Raw genomic sequence first — 16,701 nt, 5'->3', positions numbered from 1 at the left:
AATAAAGAGAGACATTTGATTCAATTTGTTTTTATTGCCTTACTGTGTATGTATGCATTTACAATATATTAGCAATTACTGTCACTGAATAACGTTGATAACACTGTTTGTTTTTCCCGTCTTGACAATAAAAGATATTTGAATTTGAAATGAGAGACGTCCAATAAGAATTATCTGCAGGAATATTATTCTAGCTAATTTAAATTGGGCAAGAGTCCATTTGCTCAAAGGGGTCAGCCAGAATATGAAGCATTCGTCATAAGACTGAAGCTGTTTGACTCCCTCTTGTGGTTTCATATGGACACTGCATGTTTAATGATGGCACCTTACCGGCTGCAGGTCACAGTCAGGGTTTGAGTTGGGGGGTTGTGCTGGTCCTCGTTGTGGTTTGACCCTCTCCCCCGCCGTCTCCCCCTGCAGGTCTCTCCTCCGGCCTCCCTTCAGGTCTCTCTCCTTCTGCTCCTGCTTCAGACGCAGCTCCTGCAGTTGTTGCCTGAACATAAAAATACACACAGAAACTTTAGCATCTTTCTAAAACATTAAGTCAAAGGATTTTATAACAATAATGATAAAAAATTACTCCTATTAAACCCCTTTTAATCATCAAATGCATATCTATCTTTACTGCAATTATTGTTTTAAAAATTCTCTTGTGTTCTTCTCACTTCTACAATCCTGAAGCAAATCCCAAAAATTAGTTATTAAAATTGAACTGATTAATAATGACAAAAGAATAACAGTGCACTGTTCTAAAGCCCTTACGACTTATTATCATTTCTGTATTTAATTATTTATTTACTCATTCTTTAAAAATGATTATTTTACATTATTTGCATATTTGTTTATTTCTTCTTCAAGATTCAAGATTCAGTACTTTAGTGCTGTGCAACTTAGTTGTTAGGAATTTGTCTCAGTGTGCTCATGTCAACGATCACAGCATCACAGTCACATAAGAAGAAATTAAAACACATAGAGCCTAATAAATAACCTTCACCCTATAAAACATTGGTAGACGTTTGGTAGGCTATCAAGGGTCAAAGAGCAAAGTCTGGTGCACAACAAGGACAAAGTGAGAGGTGATTTAAAGTAAAGTAATATTGCTTTGCTTTTGTAAAGTGCTGGTGTAGAATATTTATTTATTTATTTTCTTTGCATAGTTTGAATCAGGGGTGTCCAAACTTTTTTGATTGTGGGCTATGTGAGGTATGATCATGTGAAAATACCTGGAGACTACCTGCTTCTAGCATTACAGAGGTTATTTAAAAATAAAAATAAAAATAAAATCACATACAAATGAGACAAACTGTTTTGTCTTTCAGTGAAAAGGTATTCAACTTTCCACTGCTGCTGAATGTGGTGCTTCTCACTGTCGACTTTAAGCTTTGCTGTGGCCATGTCTGCTAACAGGAAGTGTCTGTTGCTGTGTCGTTTGCTTGTTTACCGCCTGTTTATGGAAACCCATTGGTTCCCATTGCCATGGGACTTGTGTATAATTTAACTTATAAATCTATTCTAGACAATAAATCACAATATTTTCAGCTGAAAATTTTGTACAAAATATTGCCTACAAGAAAAACACTTTTTATTTGGAATATGGAAGATGATGAAAATTGTCGCTTTTGTAAATCTTTTGGATAAACATTAAGAAATGGCTGGCATTGCACTCAATTATGTTAAATATGTGCCCTCAAACAATAATAGTTGGTGAACTGGGAAATAGATGTCCTGGCACTGTAAACACTGTTATTTTGTTAGACAAGAGATTTATTTTTGAAAGCAAAGGAAAAGAAAGACTGACACTTCCCACTTTTCTTGTGTTCTTAAAACATTATTTTATGTTGGAAGATATTATTGCTAACAGACAGGGAACAAGGAATGATTGTGATAAAAAATGGAATTCATTAAGGCCAAGTCTAAAAAATGATGAGATTTTTCTATTTATTTGTTTGTCTTTACGTTTTGTATGTTTGTGATGTTTTGTTGTGCTCTCATTTTAATTGTTGTATTGTTTTGGAGTGGTTTTGTTTTGTTTTTGTGCAGTTTCATGGTATTTGTCTTGTTTGGATAATTTTAATATTCAAAATAAAATAAAAAAAAGAAGTAAAAAACAAAAACAAAAAAACACATTGGTTCCACCTGCAGAGTTCCTACTTGGTGCATGTCTACAAACTGTATGACAGTCCTGCCATCACAAGGTGAACAGAAAATGCAAAGCAATCTTGCTTGATTAAAGAATATCGTGTGCTGCCACGATTGGCCCCCAGGCCAGACTGTGGACACGCCTGGTTTAAGTTATATAGCCCCTAAATGTTATCTTGACTACTGACAAAAACTAAAAAATGATCTTATTCAAAAATGACAAAAGTAAGAGCAAGTCTCCACCAAAGTACATTCAAGTATATTAATTATGTCAGTTGACTCCATTAGTTTTTGTCATCTATGTCTCAAACTCAGCGGAGGAAACAAACTCACTAAGTTACATTTACACAAGTACTGTACTTAAGTACAGTTCAGAGTTACTTGTACTTTACTTGAGTATTTCCATTTTCCAACATGTCATACTCCGCTACATTTATCTAATTACTTTACAGATTCAGATTAACGACATGAAACATCATCAACAAACAAATTATGATGTCTTATTATAGGTTACGATAAGATGAGACCGATGCCTGGACTAAATTCACAAGCTACCCAACGGTATATAAAGTAATTCAATTAACCCCACCTTTACCAGCTGCAACACATTAATGCATCGAAAATTACAATCCATTAATATATAATATAATATTCAGAAATGGATCATACTGCACAATGAGTACTTTTACTTTCAGTACTTCAAGTATATTTTGATTAAGTAAGATTTTGAATGCTTTTACTTGAACCAGAGTATTTCTACACTGTTATAGCTTTTACTTAAGTAAAAGATTTGAGTATTTCTTCCACCACTGCGTGCACTTGTCATTAGTTTGTGTAAATAATATTTTTACTCTGCAATAAGTTTTAGAGTTAAATAATTCACTTTGTTCATGTTGAAAATAAATATCTTCAGCTTAGCTTCTGTGATGGTTCTCCTGCCTGCCTCCATCTACTGTATGTAACACACTGACTATGGATAAGAATCTCATATAACCCCACTTCAAAACAATCTAACTATCCCTTTAGACAATAAACAGTTTGTCAAAATTGCTACCGATTAGTGAAAAAGAGAAAACACACTGAGCATTTATGCACAAACTGAACCAAACTCCCTCTCCTTTTTCTTGTCTTTCCACTGTCCTACTTTTTCTGCATAGACATCATCATGAAGTCCATGCCAAAAGAAATCTCTGTGCATCACTAACAGCCTCTGCTCTTCACTGAACTGTGCTGGGCATGTTAAAAGCGTGCTGCAGGTACCTGGCACACTCCTCTCTGGCCTTGGATGCTGCCGTCTCCTGAAAGAGCGAGCTGCTGTGTTTGAAGTACTTGTCGTATTTCTCCCCTCCCTCTCTGGGGTAGATCCTCTTGAAGCCTCCCAGGTGTTTGGCCTCGTACCTCTCCATCTGCTCCACCGTGGCTGCCTGGCACTGACGCAGCTCCTCTGACCTGCACACACACACAGTAACAGTCACCTGCATGTGTCTGCAGGAGACACACAGGAACAAGTGTATGACCTTGGGAAAGGAAACACACCATTTGTATCTGACAGAACTGTACCTGGCCTCTCTGGTGCTGTTCTGCTGCAGCCTCTCCTTCACCCTGCGTCTCTCCTCTTTGGTGATCTTGCGGCGGTCGCAGGCGCCCAAGTTGATGAGAACCAGAGTGTCGTACAGCAGCGCGTCCTTCACCTCGCGGTCCAGCTGCGAGTCGGTGGTAAAACTTGGGGAGTGATTCACCTGGAATACAAATATACTAATTGATTTAAACTTCTAACAGGATCAGGGATTTCCTGAGTAACATTTTATCTCCTTTAACTTTATTACAAACTCATGCTGTGCAGCCAGATTCTGTTCAATACCACGGACATTTATTTAAAATTTTAGTAGAGACGCTTACGTTTCTAAAGATACCAAATATGGCTGAATTTAAGGGAAATGTGTATAAAATGATGCACAAGACATACAGGGGTAGGATATAACTAAAGGTGGATTTATACTTGTGCATCAGCTCAAAACACTTGTTTTTTGCTGGACACAATTTCCCCACAAATACGACATGCTAACGTTATTAGCACAAGCCTATGGCATTTTACATTGTAAAAATTAGCCTGCGACTAACAGAGATTTCCTGATTTCCTCTACTCCTATGAAGCCAGGATACATCACACACAAGACTTAAAATGGTATTCTTGGGGAGGCTTTATTGCCATTGACATATTGACATTTCTGTGGAGGTGCACGTCATCTACGCCATAGATTCGATTTGACACAGAAGTATAAATCCCGCTCAAGGACATTTTCTTAAGTTCTGTGCTTAACTACAAGTTAGAGGTACTTGTACTTTACATAAGTATTTTCATTTTATGCTATTTATACCTCTACTCAACTACAATTTGGAGGAAAATACTCCACTACATTTATTTAACAGATTTAGTTACTTTTCAGGTTAAGATTTTACAAAAAATTAGCTCCATGTCATCAAGCGAATACTTCTGACAAATACTTTTACTTTTGATACTTTGAGTACACATCGCTGATAATACTTTTGTAGAATATGCAGATATACATGTTTACCTGTACTTGAGTATTTAAATTATTTGAAAACTTCCTTCTCCACTGCAGACATGAAGAGTATTTCAGTTTGATGCATGATGGAGAGGTGCAGCCACAACACATCATATATTACTGTACATGATACTGTCTGACAGCATGGATAAGATGTTTTTTTCAACTTGAAAGGAACACTTCATCCCCCACATGATCATTTGTAATTAATTACTGACCTCGTGTTACACTGAATTTTTGAAGAACAGTAATTTTACCCCCCTGAACACGGGAGCTGCTGGTCCACCACTGCCTCAATCAGTAGTTTGTGTTAATGTGTGACTATGGTTAATCCAAACTAACCCTTTAAAACACCAAAGTCATGGGGCGTCGGTGGCTTAGTGGATAGAGCAGGCGCCCCATGTACAAGGCTGTTGCCGCGGCCTGCGGCCCTTTGCTGCATGTCACTCCCTCTGTCTCTCCCCCTTTCATGCTTGTCTGTCCTATCAATTAAAGGCCAAAATGCCCCAAAAAATATCTTAAAAAAAACAAACACCAAAGTCACACAATAACACAAACAAACTAACTGGTCAAGGCAGTAGTAGCCCAGCAGCTCTCTTGTTCAATGATGTAAAATTTCTGTTTTTGTCAATGGAGCTGAGATAAGTCTCACTTCAATTTCAGTTCCCTGTCGGAAAGGGCTGTCTGTTTGGGAAGTACTGAGCATATGACTGGACATATGTTTTGATATACTTTTGCTATTAAACATGGAACATTATGACTTGAATTCATCAAACGTTTTCTCAATTTCTTGATTTTTTGTTCACCATGGAAGCATGTGAGAAATGAACAAGTTTTCTTCACCAATTCAATGTAACACAAGGAGAAGTAACTGAGCTTGTTATAGGACAAAAAGGGTAAAATTGGGTTTAAAGCCTACTTGAATAAACTGAAGATAACAACAGTTAATCTGCATATTTATGGTTGATATATTAAACAGAGAAGTCATGGTCTCTCACCTCCAGCACCCAGGGTCTGAGCCGGTGATCCAGCAGCACATCGAAGCCCAGGATCTCGAAGCAGGCGCTGCCGGTGGTGTGGTTGGGGAAGCACGTGTGGTAGTTATGCTTGAGGATTGGATGAGCAGAGATCAGAGTCTTTATGATGACGTCCTCAATGTCATTCCACATCTTGTCTGTGTTGCAGCTGATGGACTCCAGGAGCTTGTTGAGGGTGGACAGCTTTCTGTGAGACAGTAAACAACAAACATGCAATAAATATACAGTATTATAAGTAGTATTAGTGCTATGACACAACAAGCATCTTGTCTATGTGTTTACCGTTTGCTGCCTGTGTCCTCATCACGGACAAAGTTCTCACTGTTCTTGTTGATGGAGTAATTGGTGAGATGCATGCACACATCATCCTGACATGAGAGACATCACATACGAGAGAGAAATATACAGATTGATAAATAGAAAATAAAAAAAGATAATAAATAATTGAATAGATAAATAGCACTGCAGGTAAAAGGAAAAATATGGGTTTTTGATTTTGTGGTGAACTGTGAACAATAGCACAGAGGGAAAAAAATACTGTATATCAGGCTTTGATGAGCACACAATATTTGTCAGTATAGAATATCACCAGACTCAAACATTTCTCACCACGTTGCCGTGTGTTGGTTCGCTGTACTTTGTGGTGCAGAAGCGAGCCAGTCCCTCCTTGAATATGAATATGCTGAATGGGTCACATGACGTCACCAACACGTAGATTCGCAAGTCAAACTTGTACCCGTCGATTATAAAAGGCTGAGGAGGGAATACAAAACATGTTTAAACATCAACCTGTGTGTGTGTTTCTTTCTGTGTGTATGTGTTGTTGAACAGACTCTCACCTTGGAGACGTAAACCTGGCAGATCATATGTTCTCCAGGTTGAATGTCTTTACTTGACTTGGTGATGATGATGCCTTTGCCTTGGCAACCAGTGTCTGGCTTACATATGTACGTCTTGCTTTTTTTGGCCCTGGTGTAAGCTTGGAAGTCACTGTAACTGCAACATGTAACCAGGTAAGGAGTTAGTATGTTAAGACACGCGGAGAGAAACAAGATAGGAGAGTAAAATCACAGTGAACAGTGCAAACTGACTCTGCAGGAAGGCACCACGTTCTGGGGAAGATGTTGTAGTCTTTGGGGAAAAGCTTCAACATACGGTTCATGTTTCTTGCCAGCAAGTCTTTGCGGCAGATCTCACTCATCCCTGGGAAATGGTTTATTTTCTGCAAAGACAAAAGAGACACACACAACTGTGTTTACAGCGGAAGTGTTCAGCTGGCATGTGAGGATTTTATGAGGTGATTTATGTGCAAGATTTACACAGTCTGAGTGAGATATTACAAAATAAACAGATCCACCTTATTCATTCAGAGAGGAACTGGTGCTGAATACTTCCTGCTCTAAATTACACAAGTAGGTTACAAATTAATTGCTTGATCTGAAAAGCTGTTATGAGCAATAAGAAAATGACACAATCTCATAATCTCTGTGGAAATCAGTATTTCTCATCATTTCATGGCCATATCAAGCAGAAGAATTTAAATTACATGTTGTGATATTATAATTTGACAGAGCAGGATGACTGCTCCCAGCCGAGTTATCTTCAGCTTAATCCATACAATTGAATTCAGTTTAATTAGTCCTCAGTGATGAGTGCAGTGATGTGGGAGTTAGTGTGAGTAAATCTAGTGGAATACCTGGTAACGCTTCATGTCCTTAACACGGTCTAAAGACACAGAGCAGTCGGTCCAGAACAGCGTCCAGTCGTCGCCCTCAAATGCCTCTCTGAGACCGTATCTGCGAGCAGCACGCCGCACTGGGAAAAAAAACAATATAAGTGTGCTTTTCCTGTTTGTGTGTGTATTATTGAAGTACATGTGTATGGAAGCGTATTGCACTCACTTGACAAATAAAAAAAACCTTGTTTTTCTGAGTAATTTTTTCTGTTTTTTGGAGTAATTTATTTATTTTTCTGTTTTTTGGTGTAATATTTTCTGTTTTTCTAAGTAATTTTTTTCTGTTCTTTGTGGTAATTTTTTTCTGTTTTTCGTGGTAATTTTTTTCCTGAACGAGGAGACCAGATACTTCAAAATCTCGCAAGAAGCTCCCACCTGGCACCTGCAAGTGACCGGTGCCTGCGTAAAGTCAACAAACTAATGAAAACACCATCTATATGACTTAAAGACAAGAGTATCTCCCAGTGTCTCAAACCCAAAACACAGTAAAACTGGATTAAACTAAACAAGCGGGTCATGTTTGCTTCCTTTGTATCGAGCTCTCAAGAAAGGAATGAAAGCGTCTGTTGTTCTACTGCTCTCTTAACTCAGAAAAAAATACTCAGAAAAAAAAAAAAAATTTCTCTAGTGAATGCATTATACTTCTGTAGGATTAACCATAAATCATGTAACGATAGATAGAATACATTAAAAATACACTCCATGGCCAAGAGTATATGGACACCCGAAAAGTACACCCATATGTGATTGATCAGTGTCTCATTCCAAAAAAACATAAAACATAAATCTGGTGCTCTAACAGCCTCCACTCTTTGGTTGCAGTCTGTCCAGCCCATATTGAACCTGGCTGCAGGGGTCTGCTCCATAGGGTGATCACAAGCTGTATTCACAAAGCTTCCTGGTACAAAGAGACACTTCTAGTGACAAACTTCTGAGAATATTCTCCCCTTAAAGTCAAGACTGGATCCTGGTAAAGATAAAATCTATTCACAAAGCATCTCAACCCTTAAAGGCTCTCTAAGTCTTCCTAAGCTTGATAAGTTTTTGTCACATACGGCAAACATCTCCTCACAATCCGCTAGCTACATGTCCTCTGAATATGCTGTGAAAAAGTCCGGTCTCCAAATGGCAACAAAAACATTTGGATCCAGGCTGCACCAACCAGCCAGCCATTTAAGGTGCCAGCTTGTACACACTCACAACAGCCACTGGGAGCAATTTGGGGTTAAGTATCTTGCCCAAGGATACTTTGACATGTGGACTGGAGAAGTTGGGGATCAAACTGCCATTCTTCTGATTAGTAGACGACCTGCTTTATCTCCTGAGCCACAGCCCCCACAGAGTGCTCACAACACTAAGATATTTAGCAAAACACAACAGTGCAGCAGTGATGACTTGGGTCTGCCTCAGCCTTCCTTCAGCAGAGTGATCACACTAACAATTACAGCACTTTCACGGTCTTGTATTGTGACACAGTTCATTTCATTTCCACTGGGTGTCAACCCCTTTTTTAATCAACCAATCACAGCTTTTAAAAGAATGTGTCACACGTAGCAAGGGGGTCAACCACACCTTGTCACTAAGGTAGAAAACTCCTCCCTAGAAATTTTTACGCTAAGTTGGGAGTATTCTTAGAATGTTTGTGAATACGGCCCCAGATGAGGGCTCTGGGCAGGCCAGTCAAATTCCTGCACGTCAAACTGGGAAAACCAATTCTTTATGGAGCTGGCTTCCTACACAGGGGCATTGTTATGTTTAAACAGGAAAGGGGCCAACACACACGACGGCAGCATGCTGAAAGAGTGGTTAGCATATCGTCTCACAGTAAGAGGGTTCAAACCCTGGGGTGTGGGAGCCCTTCTGTGTGGAGTTTGCATGTTCTCCCTGTGTCAGCGTGGGTTTCCTCCAGGTGCTCCAGCTTCCTCCCACAGTTCAAAGACATGCAGGTTAATTGGTGACTCTAAACTGTCCGTAGGTGTGAATGTGAGTGTGAATGGTTGTCTGTCTCTATGTGTCAGCCCTGTGATAGTCTGGTGACCTGTCCAGGGAGAACCCTGCCTCTCACCCAGTGTCAGCTGGGATAGGCTCCACCCCCCAGGGACCCCTCATAGAATAAGCGGTTACAGAAAATGAATAAATGAATGAGGGGCCGCAAAGTTCACAAACTGTTCAAAAATACAATTGTATGCTGCAGCATTAAAATTTCTCTTGACTTGTACGAGGGAGCCAACCCCAAACCATGAAATAGGCTCACTGTTGGCCATGTAGTATATCTAGAGCTTCCCATCTTCCAACACAGTCTCTGTTTCGCTCCAGGATTCACGCTACACAACTTCAGTGTTTGTGAAACATGAACAGCTGTGATGGTGTGGCGTAATGTGGATATATAGTTGTGATTTAGACATCTTTGGCCCAAACGTACCACTTTCATATTTGCAGTTGGTGAGGTTGATCCACAGTCATCTGGAAGAGAAGAGAGACAGACAGAGGGACAGACATCTGCTTTGCTGCAAGGTCCTACAAATGCCTCATTACACTCAGATTCCTTTCCCCAAATGATGAGGACAAACGAGAACACAAAAAGTTAAGAGCCTCCAGGACAAGTTGCAAAATCATAACTGTCAGGGCGCTCAGAGGTAATGTACCTGCGATGGGACATAACTGTGGAAGTACAAATGGAGGAGATCCAGCAGTAAAGTACCTCTTTTTGCCTTTCCTCTTCTTCTTGTTGTTGATGGGCGGCGGGGTGCTGGTGCAGGCTTCAGTTTGGCTTTCGCCGCCCTCTCCTTCTCCCTGCTGCTCAGATTTATGTGCATCTTCATTTTTGTCTGGGCTGTCCACAGGTAGACCCATCCTGGGGTGAGCACAAACAATGACAAATGAGTTCATCTGACTGTGAGCAAATACAAAAAAGCTTGTGACTGTCTACACACACGCACACACAAATTAGCCCTCTTCTATTTTTGACACTCATTGACATGGTATGTTTATAATGGGACGTGCTGTGCGGCTTCACAATGAAATTCAATCAAACAGAACAAAGTACATGCTGTGAGTGCACGCACGGACTCATGTTTCCGTTTCCATTTCTCTCATCAGGTGAGTGCTCTGGCTGTCGGCACATTGTCAGACGCTGGCATTCAAGAGTTATTGTGGCAGGACGAATACAATAGTGAGCAATAGGGTGACAATAACAAGGAGGACTTCAACCACAACTTAAATTTCACTATCTGGAACACCAAAAAGTAGAGCAAGTGAGGTCAACAATATACTGATATGACTTAAAATATGTGAGTCTTCAGGTTTTTATGTCCCTGTGATGAGTCTTACAAGCGTCCACTTTACCCATTTGTCATTTAACTCTGTTTAACTCTGTCCAGCCACAATTTTACAGTAGGAAGGTTCTCATGATCACCTTTTTGGTCACCACTAATTAACAAGATGATGGTCCTCGAGTCAGGTTAGCTAAATACAATACAACATGTGTCTTTGGTGTTTCATAACCTAGTATCACTTTTAACACGACTCATGCAACATCCCAAATTGTTTCCCCTTTTCTGACACTGTTTACTGTCTACAGTAAAAGCTTTTTGAAAATGCAACGACACTAAAGAGACTGTCACATTCCTTCTACCATGAGTGAGGTGCACATTCATGTTCTTGTGCAGTATTCCCCCACAATGCAACACTCAAATGAAATGGAGCAGGTGTTCACAGCTGGAAAGAATTTTAAATAAATTGTGGATGGTGTTGAAACAGCTCCAGAGAGATCTTGTTAAATAAAAATAAGTAACCAATGTTAAACAAAGACAGTTTCCTTTCTATTTGTGTCATTCCAGAGTCACATACTGTGTCATTTCCTGTTAGCAGGGTAAAGTATGCAGATTCTTTTGTATACTAACTGCTAGAGAAGTAACCTCTTCCTATAAACAATGTAAAGACTCAAACTAAAGTAATCACTTAGGACCCACTAGAAGTGTGGTGGTGTATTTATTTGCAGAGACTTTGCCTTCTGCCTGTATGCTCTTATTTTCTTCTTCATTTGCTGTGTGTGGGCAGTGCACAGGTGATGTCAGGACTTTAAAAAGTTTTATAGCGACCAGGTGCCAGATCGTAAGCAGCAGGCATCCAAGAGGAAGCTACAAAAATCGAAGACACAGCGCTGAAAGATGCAAATATTATAAAGTGGCTTTCACTTTTGCTGGTGATACTGTTTACAAACAGTAGCCGACAATTCTTGCCTAGTACACGTTTAAGAGTCTGCAGCCATGCCCTTGTGAGACTGCACTTTAGCTAAATGATCAGGTCAGCATGCTAACATGCTCAAAATGATGTTCACCATCTTAGTGTAGCATGTTAGCATGCTAATTAATGCTAATTAGCACTTAACACAAAACATAGCTGAGGCTGATGGGAAGCTGGGGTTTGGATAGAGTGAAATTTTGACCCTGAAGACGGCGTTAGAGGAAAAGGTTAAGGTTCACCACAATTCATGCTGAGGGGAAAGGGCATGTTTGTACCAACTTTCATGGTAATCCATCCTGTTCATTAAATGCTTGAAAGGATCATTAAAATCATGGGGATTCATCCTCTGGCATCCATAAATGTCTGTAAAAGCAATTCATGACAATCCATCCAGTTGTTGAGTTGTTTCAGACCAAAGCAACTGACCAAGTGATCCTCCAGCATGGCTAACAATTAAAGTTTATAGGAATAAACTAAAGTAAGTTTACTTCTTTCTGAACCATCTCTGGTTCCACTTCTGTGTTCTTCTTCTGTTCTATCCGTCTGCACTCTGACCCGAGCACAGTGGCCAGCAATCGTCACGGCAGCGTCTCAGTTGTTCTCCTCTGCCTCCTATCTGGTGTCTTGTAGGGTTGAAGGTGAGGTCAAGTTGATTCCTGGTAATGATCCTGACAGAATGCTGAGGGGGGGTTGGCAGTAAGGAGGGACATCCCAGGTACACTGTGGGAGGTTATGGTGCTAGGTAACAGTATTCTGATCCAATGATCTGGATAATCCTGGCCCTGAACTGTGAGCTTTACACTGGGCCGAGACGCCCCGCTGACCTCAGCCCGGATACAGTTACAACCCCGCAAAGGATTTCTCCAAGGCTCTCCCCCAGCATGCAACAACAACAGGTACATGACAACACCTTTGTAATATTTGTCCTCAACCAAGAACTACAGATCATTCAATATTCAGGCAACACCTTGGCATGCCACGCTGGCACTTACTATTGTCTGCCTTCCTATCAAAACTAACAGACTGCAGCAAAACACACCAATCCAGGTCGTTTGTTTAGAGGGAGTACGCCTGCAATTTAAACATCTAGCTCTTGTTGCTATGTAGATTGTCACTGTCTACTTAGAATTGCAAATTAGCACAGAACACTCTCCTTCACATTTAAACACTCACAATCAATGCTGCAACTAACTATAAACTGTTACCAAAGCCCAACGTCTTGTTTTAAAACTCCCAATTTAGTCTGACAACAGTCCAAAAAACCTAAAGGTGTTTTGTCTGTGACAATATGAATAGAAAAGCAGCAAAGCTTCGTATATTTGAGAATAAATAGTGCACAAATGCTCTCTAATTTTTAGTGAGTTTTTAAATTATTAAAATCACTGTAAGCTGATTTTCTGTTGATTAACAAATTGATTATTCAGCCAAGTCTTTCTGCACTAGTTGCAGTCACTCTGGTTTCAATGATGTAACACACTCAGTTGCCAGTTTAACAGACACACCTTAAGCTAAAACTGATGCACTCAAATCCAACAACTCTGTAAAACAAATCTTCATAAAGGTTAAATATATATATTGAAAAAGTGTTGGATCACCTTTGTGGTCATCTGTCTGCTGTAGCTTGTGATGCTGTTGAATATAATCTAATATTCAGTCTGCCCTCATTTATATAAATGGAGTGAACGTGAGCAAATAGAAGCAACACTTCATCTGTCCTTTATAAATTGGCAACTGCGTAACATTATTTGCTGTCACTGTCTTCATCTGAGAAATGTCTCTTACTCACCTGCAGTGTTACACCTACATCTGTGAGGACAAAGGTGTTGGAAGATACTGCCCCCCCGTACGGCCGCCTCCACACGTCTTTGATGCACAAAGCTTTGTTTCAAGAGCCCTTCAAGACGCTGTCACACTCCTCAGCAGACAAACCAATGAGCCACATCTCCACCTCGTCTGCCTCTAGATTCTTTGAAAGAAAACAGAGTAGATTCATATCATCACAAGGATGGCTCGGTTCAGATTGTCTTACACACTCAAGCAACGGGTCCAGCGGTGGATCTGGTGACCAATTAGAAACTGTGGGGACAAACACCTGATCCCTCCCGACATGATGGAGAGAAAATGAGCAGGAGCCCTCAGCAGGGAGCAAGAGGAGAGGGATAATCCCTGATATTTGTTCACTGAAATAGGAGATGTGTTTTTCAACGCCCCGAGTTGTTAAATTTAAATCTGTGCTGAAAAGCGGCGTGGCGGTGTGTGGTGTAAGTGAACAGGCTGGACATCCATCTTGTTGGCCAAGTTGAAACAGAGAACCTCCACTTGAAGCTTAGCCTTCCATTGAAGACATTAAAAATGGAGAGCATGCAGAAGGGGAAACGTTGGTCAGTGAAGAATAGAAAGTAGACAAACAGGACGCTGTAGCTTGTGTTTCCCGATTGTCATCACAGCCAACCAGGTATCAGTCAGATAAAACAAGACCGGATGATAAGGAAGTGGAAGAACACAAAATGACAAAATCATGGCGTGGCTACAGTCATGTGCTGAAACTATTTCTTGTTTAAGTTAGTCTTTTTCATCTGCTAAGCCTCCAGCACTGATTAAATTGACAAGTCCTGACTGTTTGTGTACTTGCAGGTATTTAAAGTGTGTGTGTGTGTGTGTGAGAGAGACAGAGAGATGGGCAACATGAGCTCTCATACAATTACAGAGCAGGGCAATTATCATTTAATGTGACACTGGTGTGTTCTTATAGACATATTAAATGCAGGTAGGAGAAGTTTGTGCACTCTTTTCTCTTACGCATAGAAATAGAAGGTCCGAGGTGTGTTGTTAAAAGGCAATGACAAACAACCAGTTTTTGTAATTTAGTTTTGAGTGTAAAGAAATACAGCTTTGTGAATTGAATATGCAAACTGATTAGTTTTCAAATCCTGCTCTACAAGATCATTAATCATTAAGATCATTAAGTGCTGTGCACCATTTTCTAATTTGTTGTGCAACTGGTATCAAACATGCTCAAACCAGCTCAGGCCACATCAATAACATTAATTAGGCAACATGATCGGGTACAGATTGTACCTAAAGTCTTGCCAAGAAATCAGAACGATAAACACAATGACTTCATGAAAGGTGAGCTTTTGATAAGTAAGTAGGTGAGGATAATGTGTAGCTACAAATGGCACTCACAGTTGGCCATACAGTATGAGCCCAATGGCTCACAGCCAAACTAAAATAAAATTATGATATCTTCATCATTTTTAAAAGGAGCGCCCTCTGAATGAAATGTACCGTGGAGAAAACTAAAATGAATCTAACGGATATAAACTGATTTCAATATAGTCGCAGTGGGTGAACCAGATAACATTAGCTTTATCATAAAACAATTAGAATATATAACAATTTAGATCTGTAGCGGTACAGTTTCCGCAGCTGGTTAATGTCACAGGTGTTGCACTGAAATCTGTGACCCCTTAGACTCTTTGACAATGGCACCACAGACAGTAATCTACACACCTCTGGCCTCCATGCTTCTGCTATTACAGCTATCACAATGTGTCACCATATCTTTAGTGTTCAGATAGAGTCACATTTACAGTATTTTCACAGCTGTTATCCAGTTTTTTTTAATAACAGTTATCATACAGGATGCTAAAGTCACATGCAGTGGTAATACTGCACAGCTTAAACTCTTCATCAGGTCAGTCAGATGTATTTACTACTCACATAATACGGTAAAAATGCACATTTGTAGCGCAGCACATTGATTTATCAAAGAAAATTAAATTAAGATTGCTCACAAGTGGTGGTGGAAAGTAAGTACATACAGCAGGAACTATACTTAAGTACAAGTACCTCAAAACTGAATTTGAGTATTTCCATTTTATGCCATCTTATACTTCTACTCCTAAACATTTCAGAAGGAAACATGTACTCTTTACTTGTTCAACAGTTAAAGTTAATAGTTGCCTTACATATTAATATTTTTTAACCTATAGAAAGCAAAAAAAGTTATCAATAAAAAATAATCTAGAAAAAAAGCTGCACCTTGATAAACTACAAAAATGCATTAATGCACCAGAGTGAATAATCCAATAATTTGATAACGTTACATAATAATATAGACTAAAATTCACAGGGCTGTTTCTGCCTAATGAAAACTTTAATTTTATACTTCACACTGCAGTACCTTTACTTGAGTAAGTAGTGTTTTTAAAGGCAGAACCTTTACTTTAACTGAGTATCTTACATTTTGGTATTGGTACTTTTACTTGAGTACAGGCTCTTGAATACTCCTTCCACCACAGCTCATTAATAGGACTTTAAAACATCTCAAAGTGTCTGGTAATTATAAAAAACAGCACTTTAGCTTAAACACTTTCACGTTTAAAACATTCAGGAGCAGAATTAAAACGTAAAACATGTCAGAAATTTATTTTCACTCATCAACGGACACTTATTAATAATAAAAGACGCTGTTTAACGCTTCAGTTTGTCAGTATCTTCACACAAAACCAAGCTAAACCCCGCAGCTAACGTATAGCTAGCCATACGCTGACTATAGGTACCGTGCTGTTGCCATGGCAACGTAATGCTGACTTCTCCCGGAGCGATGTCATGCTAACTACCGGCTAGCGACAGACTTCAAAAATCAATTTTTAAACGACTAAACACGTCATTAACGTGACTTTACCGTTAGAGGAAAGTGTGTCCTCTTGTTCCGGTGAGTCCCAACAACCGAGCAGCGTTGTGTTCTGTCGTCGTTGTTGTTGTTGTCGAGTCGTGTTGTTGTGTTCTTGGCTCGAGGCACGGAGGAGACGTAACCTACAAATGTAAACATGAATGAACTCGAGGCACACGCGCGCCCTGCCTGTTCAGATGGGACGGCCCCTTTCAGCCATCAGCCAATCACAAGCAACGGGGTGTGAGAGGTCTCGTCTCTGATTGGTTGTTGGCTCACCGATGAGAAAAGATGCATCTC

At 39.9% G+C, this 16,701-nt stretch overlaps 1 protein-coding gene across 2 annotated transcripts in view; it reads right to left on the bottom strand.

Annotated features, from left to right (window-relative positions):
- Nucleotides 1–16,701, bottom strand: part of ttll6 (tubulin tyrosine ligase-like family, member 6) — a 20,398-nt gene extending 3,697 nt beyond the window's left edge. The window contains exons 1-13 of one of the 2 annotated variants that reach the window (XM_050059748.1): nt 16,414–16,701; nt 13,510–13,689; nt 10,181–10,332; nt 9,901–9,939; nt 7,440–7,558; nt 6,835–6,965; nt 6,583–6,739; nt 6,353–6,496; nt 6,026–6,111; nt 5,705–5,930; nt 3,700–3,878; nt 3,400–3,588; nt 331–493 (exon numbers count right to left, since the gene is read on the bottom strand). In XM_050059748.1, the coding sequence (XP_049915705.1) occupies nt 331–493; nt 3,400–3,588; nt 3,700–3,878; nt 5,705–5,930; nt 6,026–6,111; nt 6,353–6,496; nt 6,583–6,739; nt 6,835–6,965; nt 7,440–7,558; nt 9,901–9,939; nt 10,181–10,331 (1,584 nt within the window). In that variant the 5' untranslated portion in view covers nt 10,332; nt 13,510–13,689; nt 16,414–16,701. Of the gene's footprint in view, nt 1–330; nt 494–3,399; nt 3,589–3,699; nt 3,879–5,704; nt 5,931–6,025; nt 6,112–6,352; nt 6,497–6,582; nt 6,740–6,834; nt 6,966–7,439; nt 7,559–9,900; nt 9,942–10,179; nt 10,333–13,509; nt 13,690–16,413 lie in introns of those variants that run through there. The other variant, XM_050059749.1, reaches the window with a different exon arrangement.

The sequence above is a fragment of the Epinephelus moara genome, chromosome 13 (genome assembly GCF_006386435.1).
Source record: "Epinephelus moara isolate mb chromosome 13, YSFRI_EMoa_1.0, whole genome shotgun sequence".
Classification (NCBI taxonomy): Eukaryota; Metazoa; Chordata; class Actinopteri; order Perciformes; family Serranidae; genus Epinephelus; species Epinephelus moara.
Note: the sequence above shows the minus strand (reverse complement) of the source record. Positions and strands in the feature narration are given on the sequence as shown.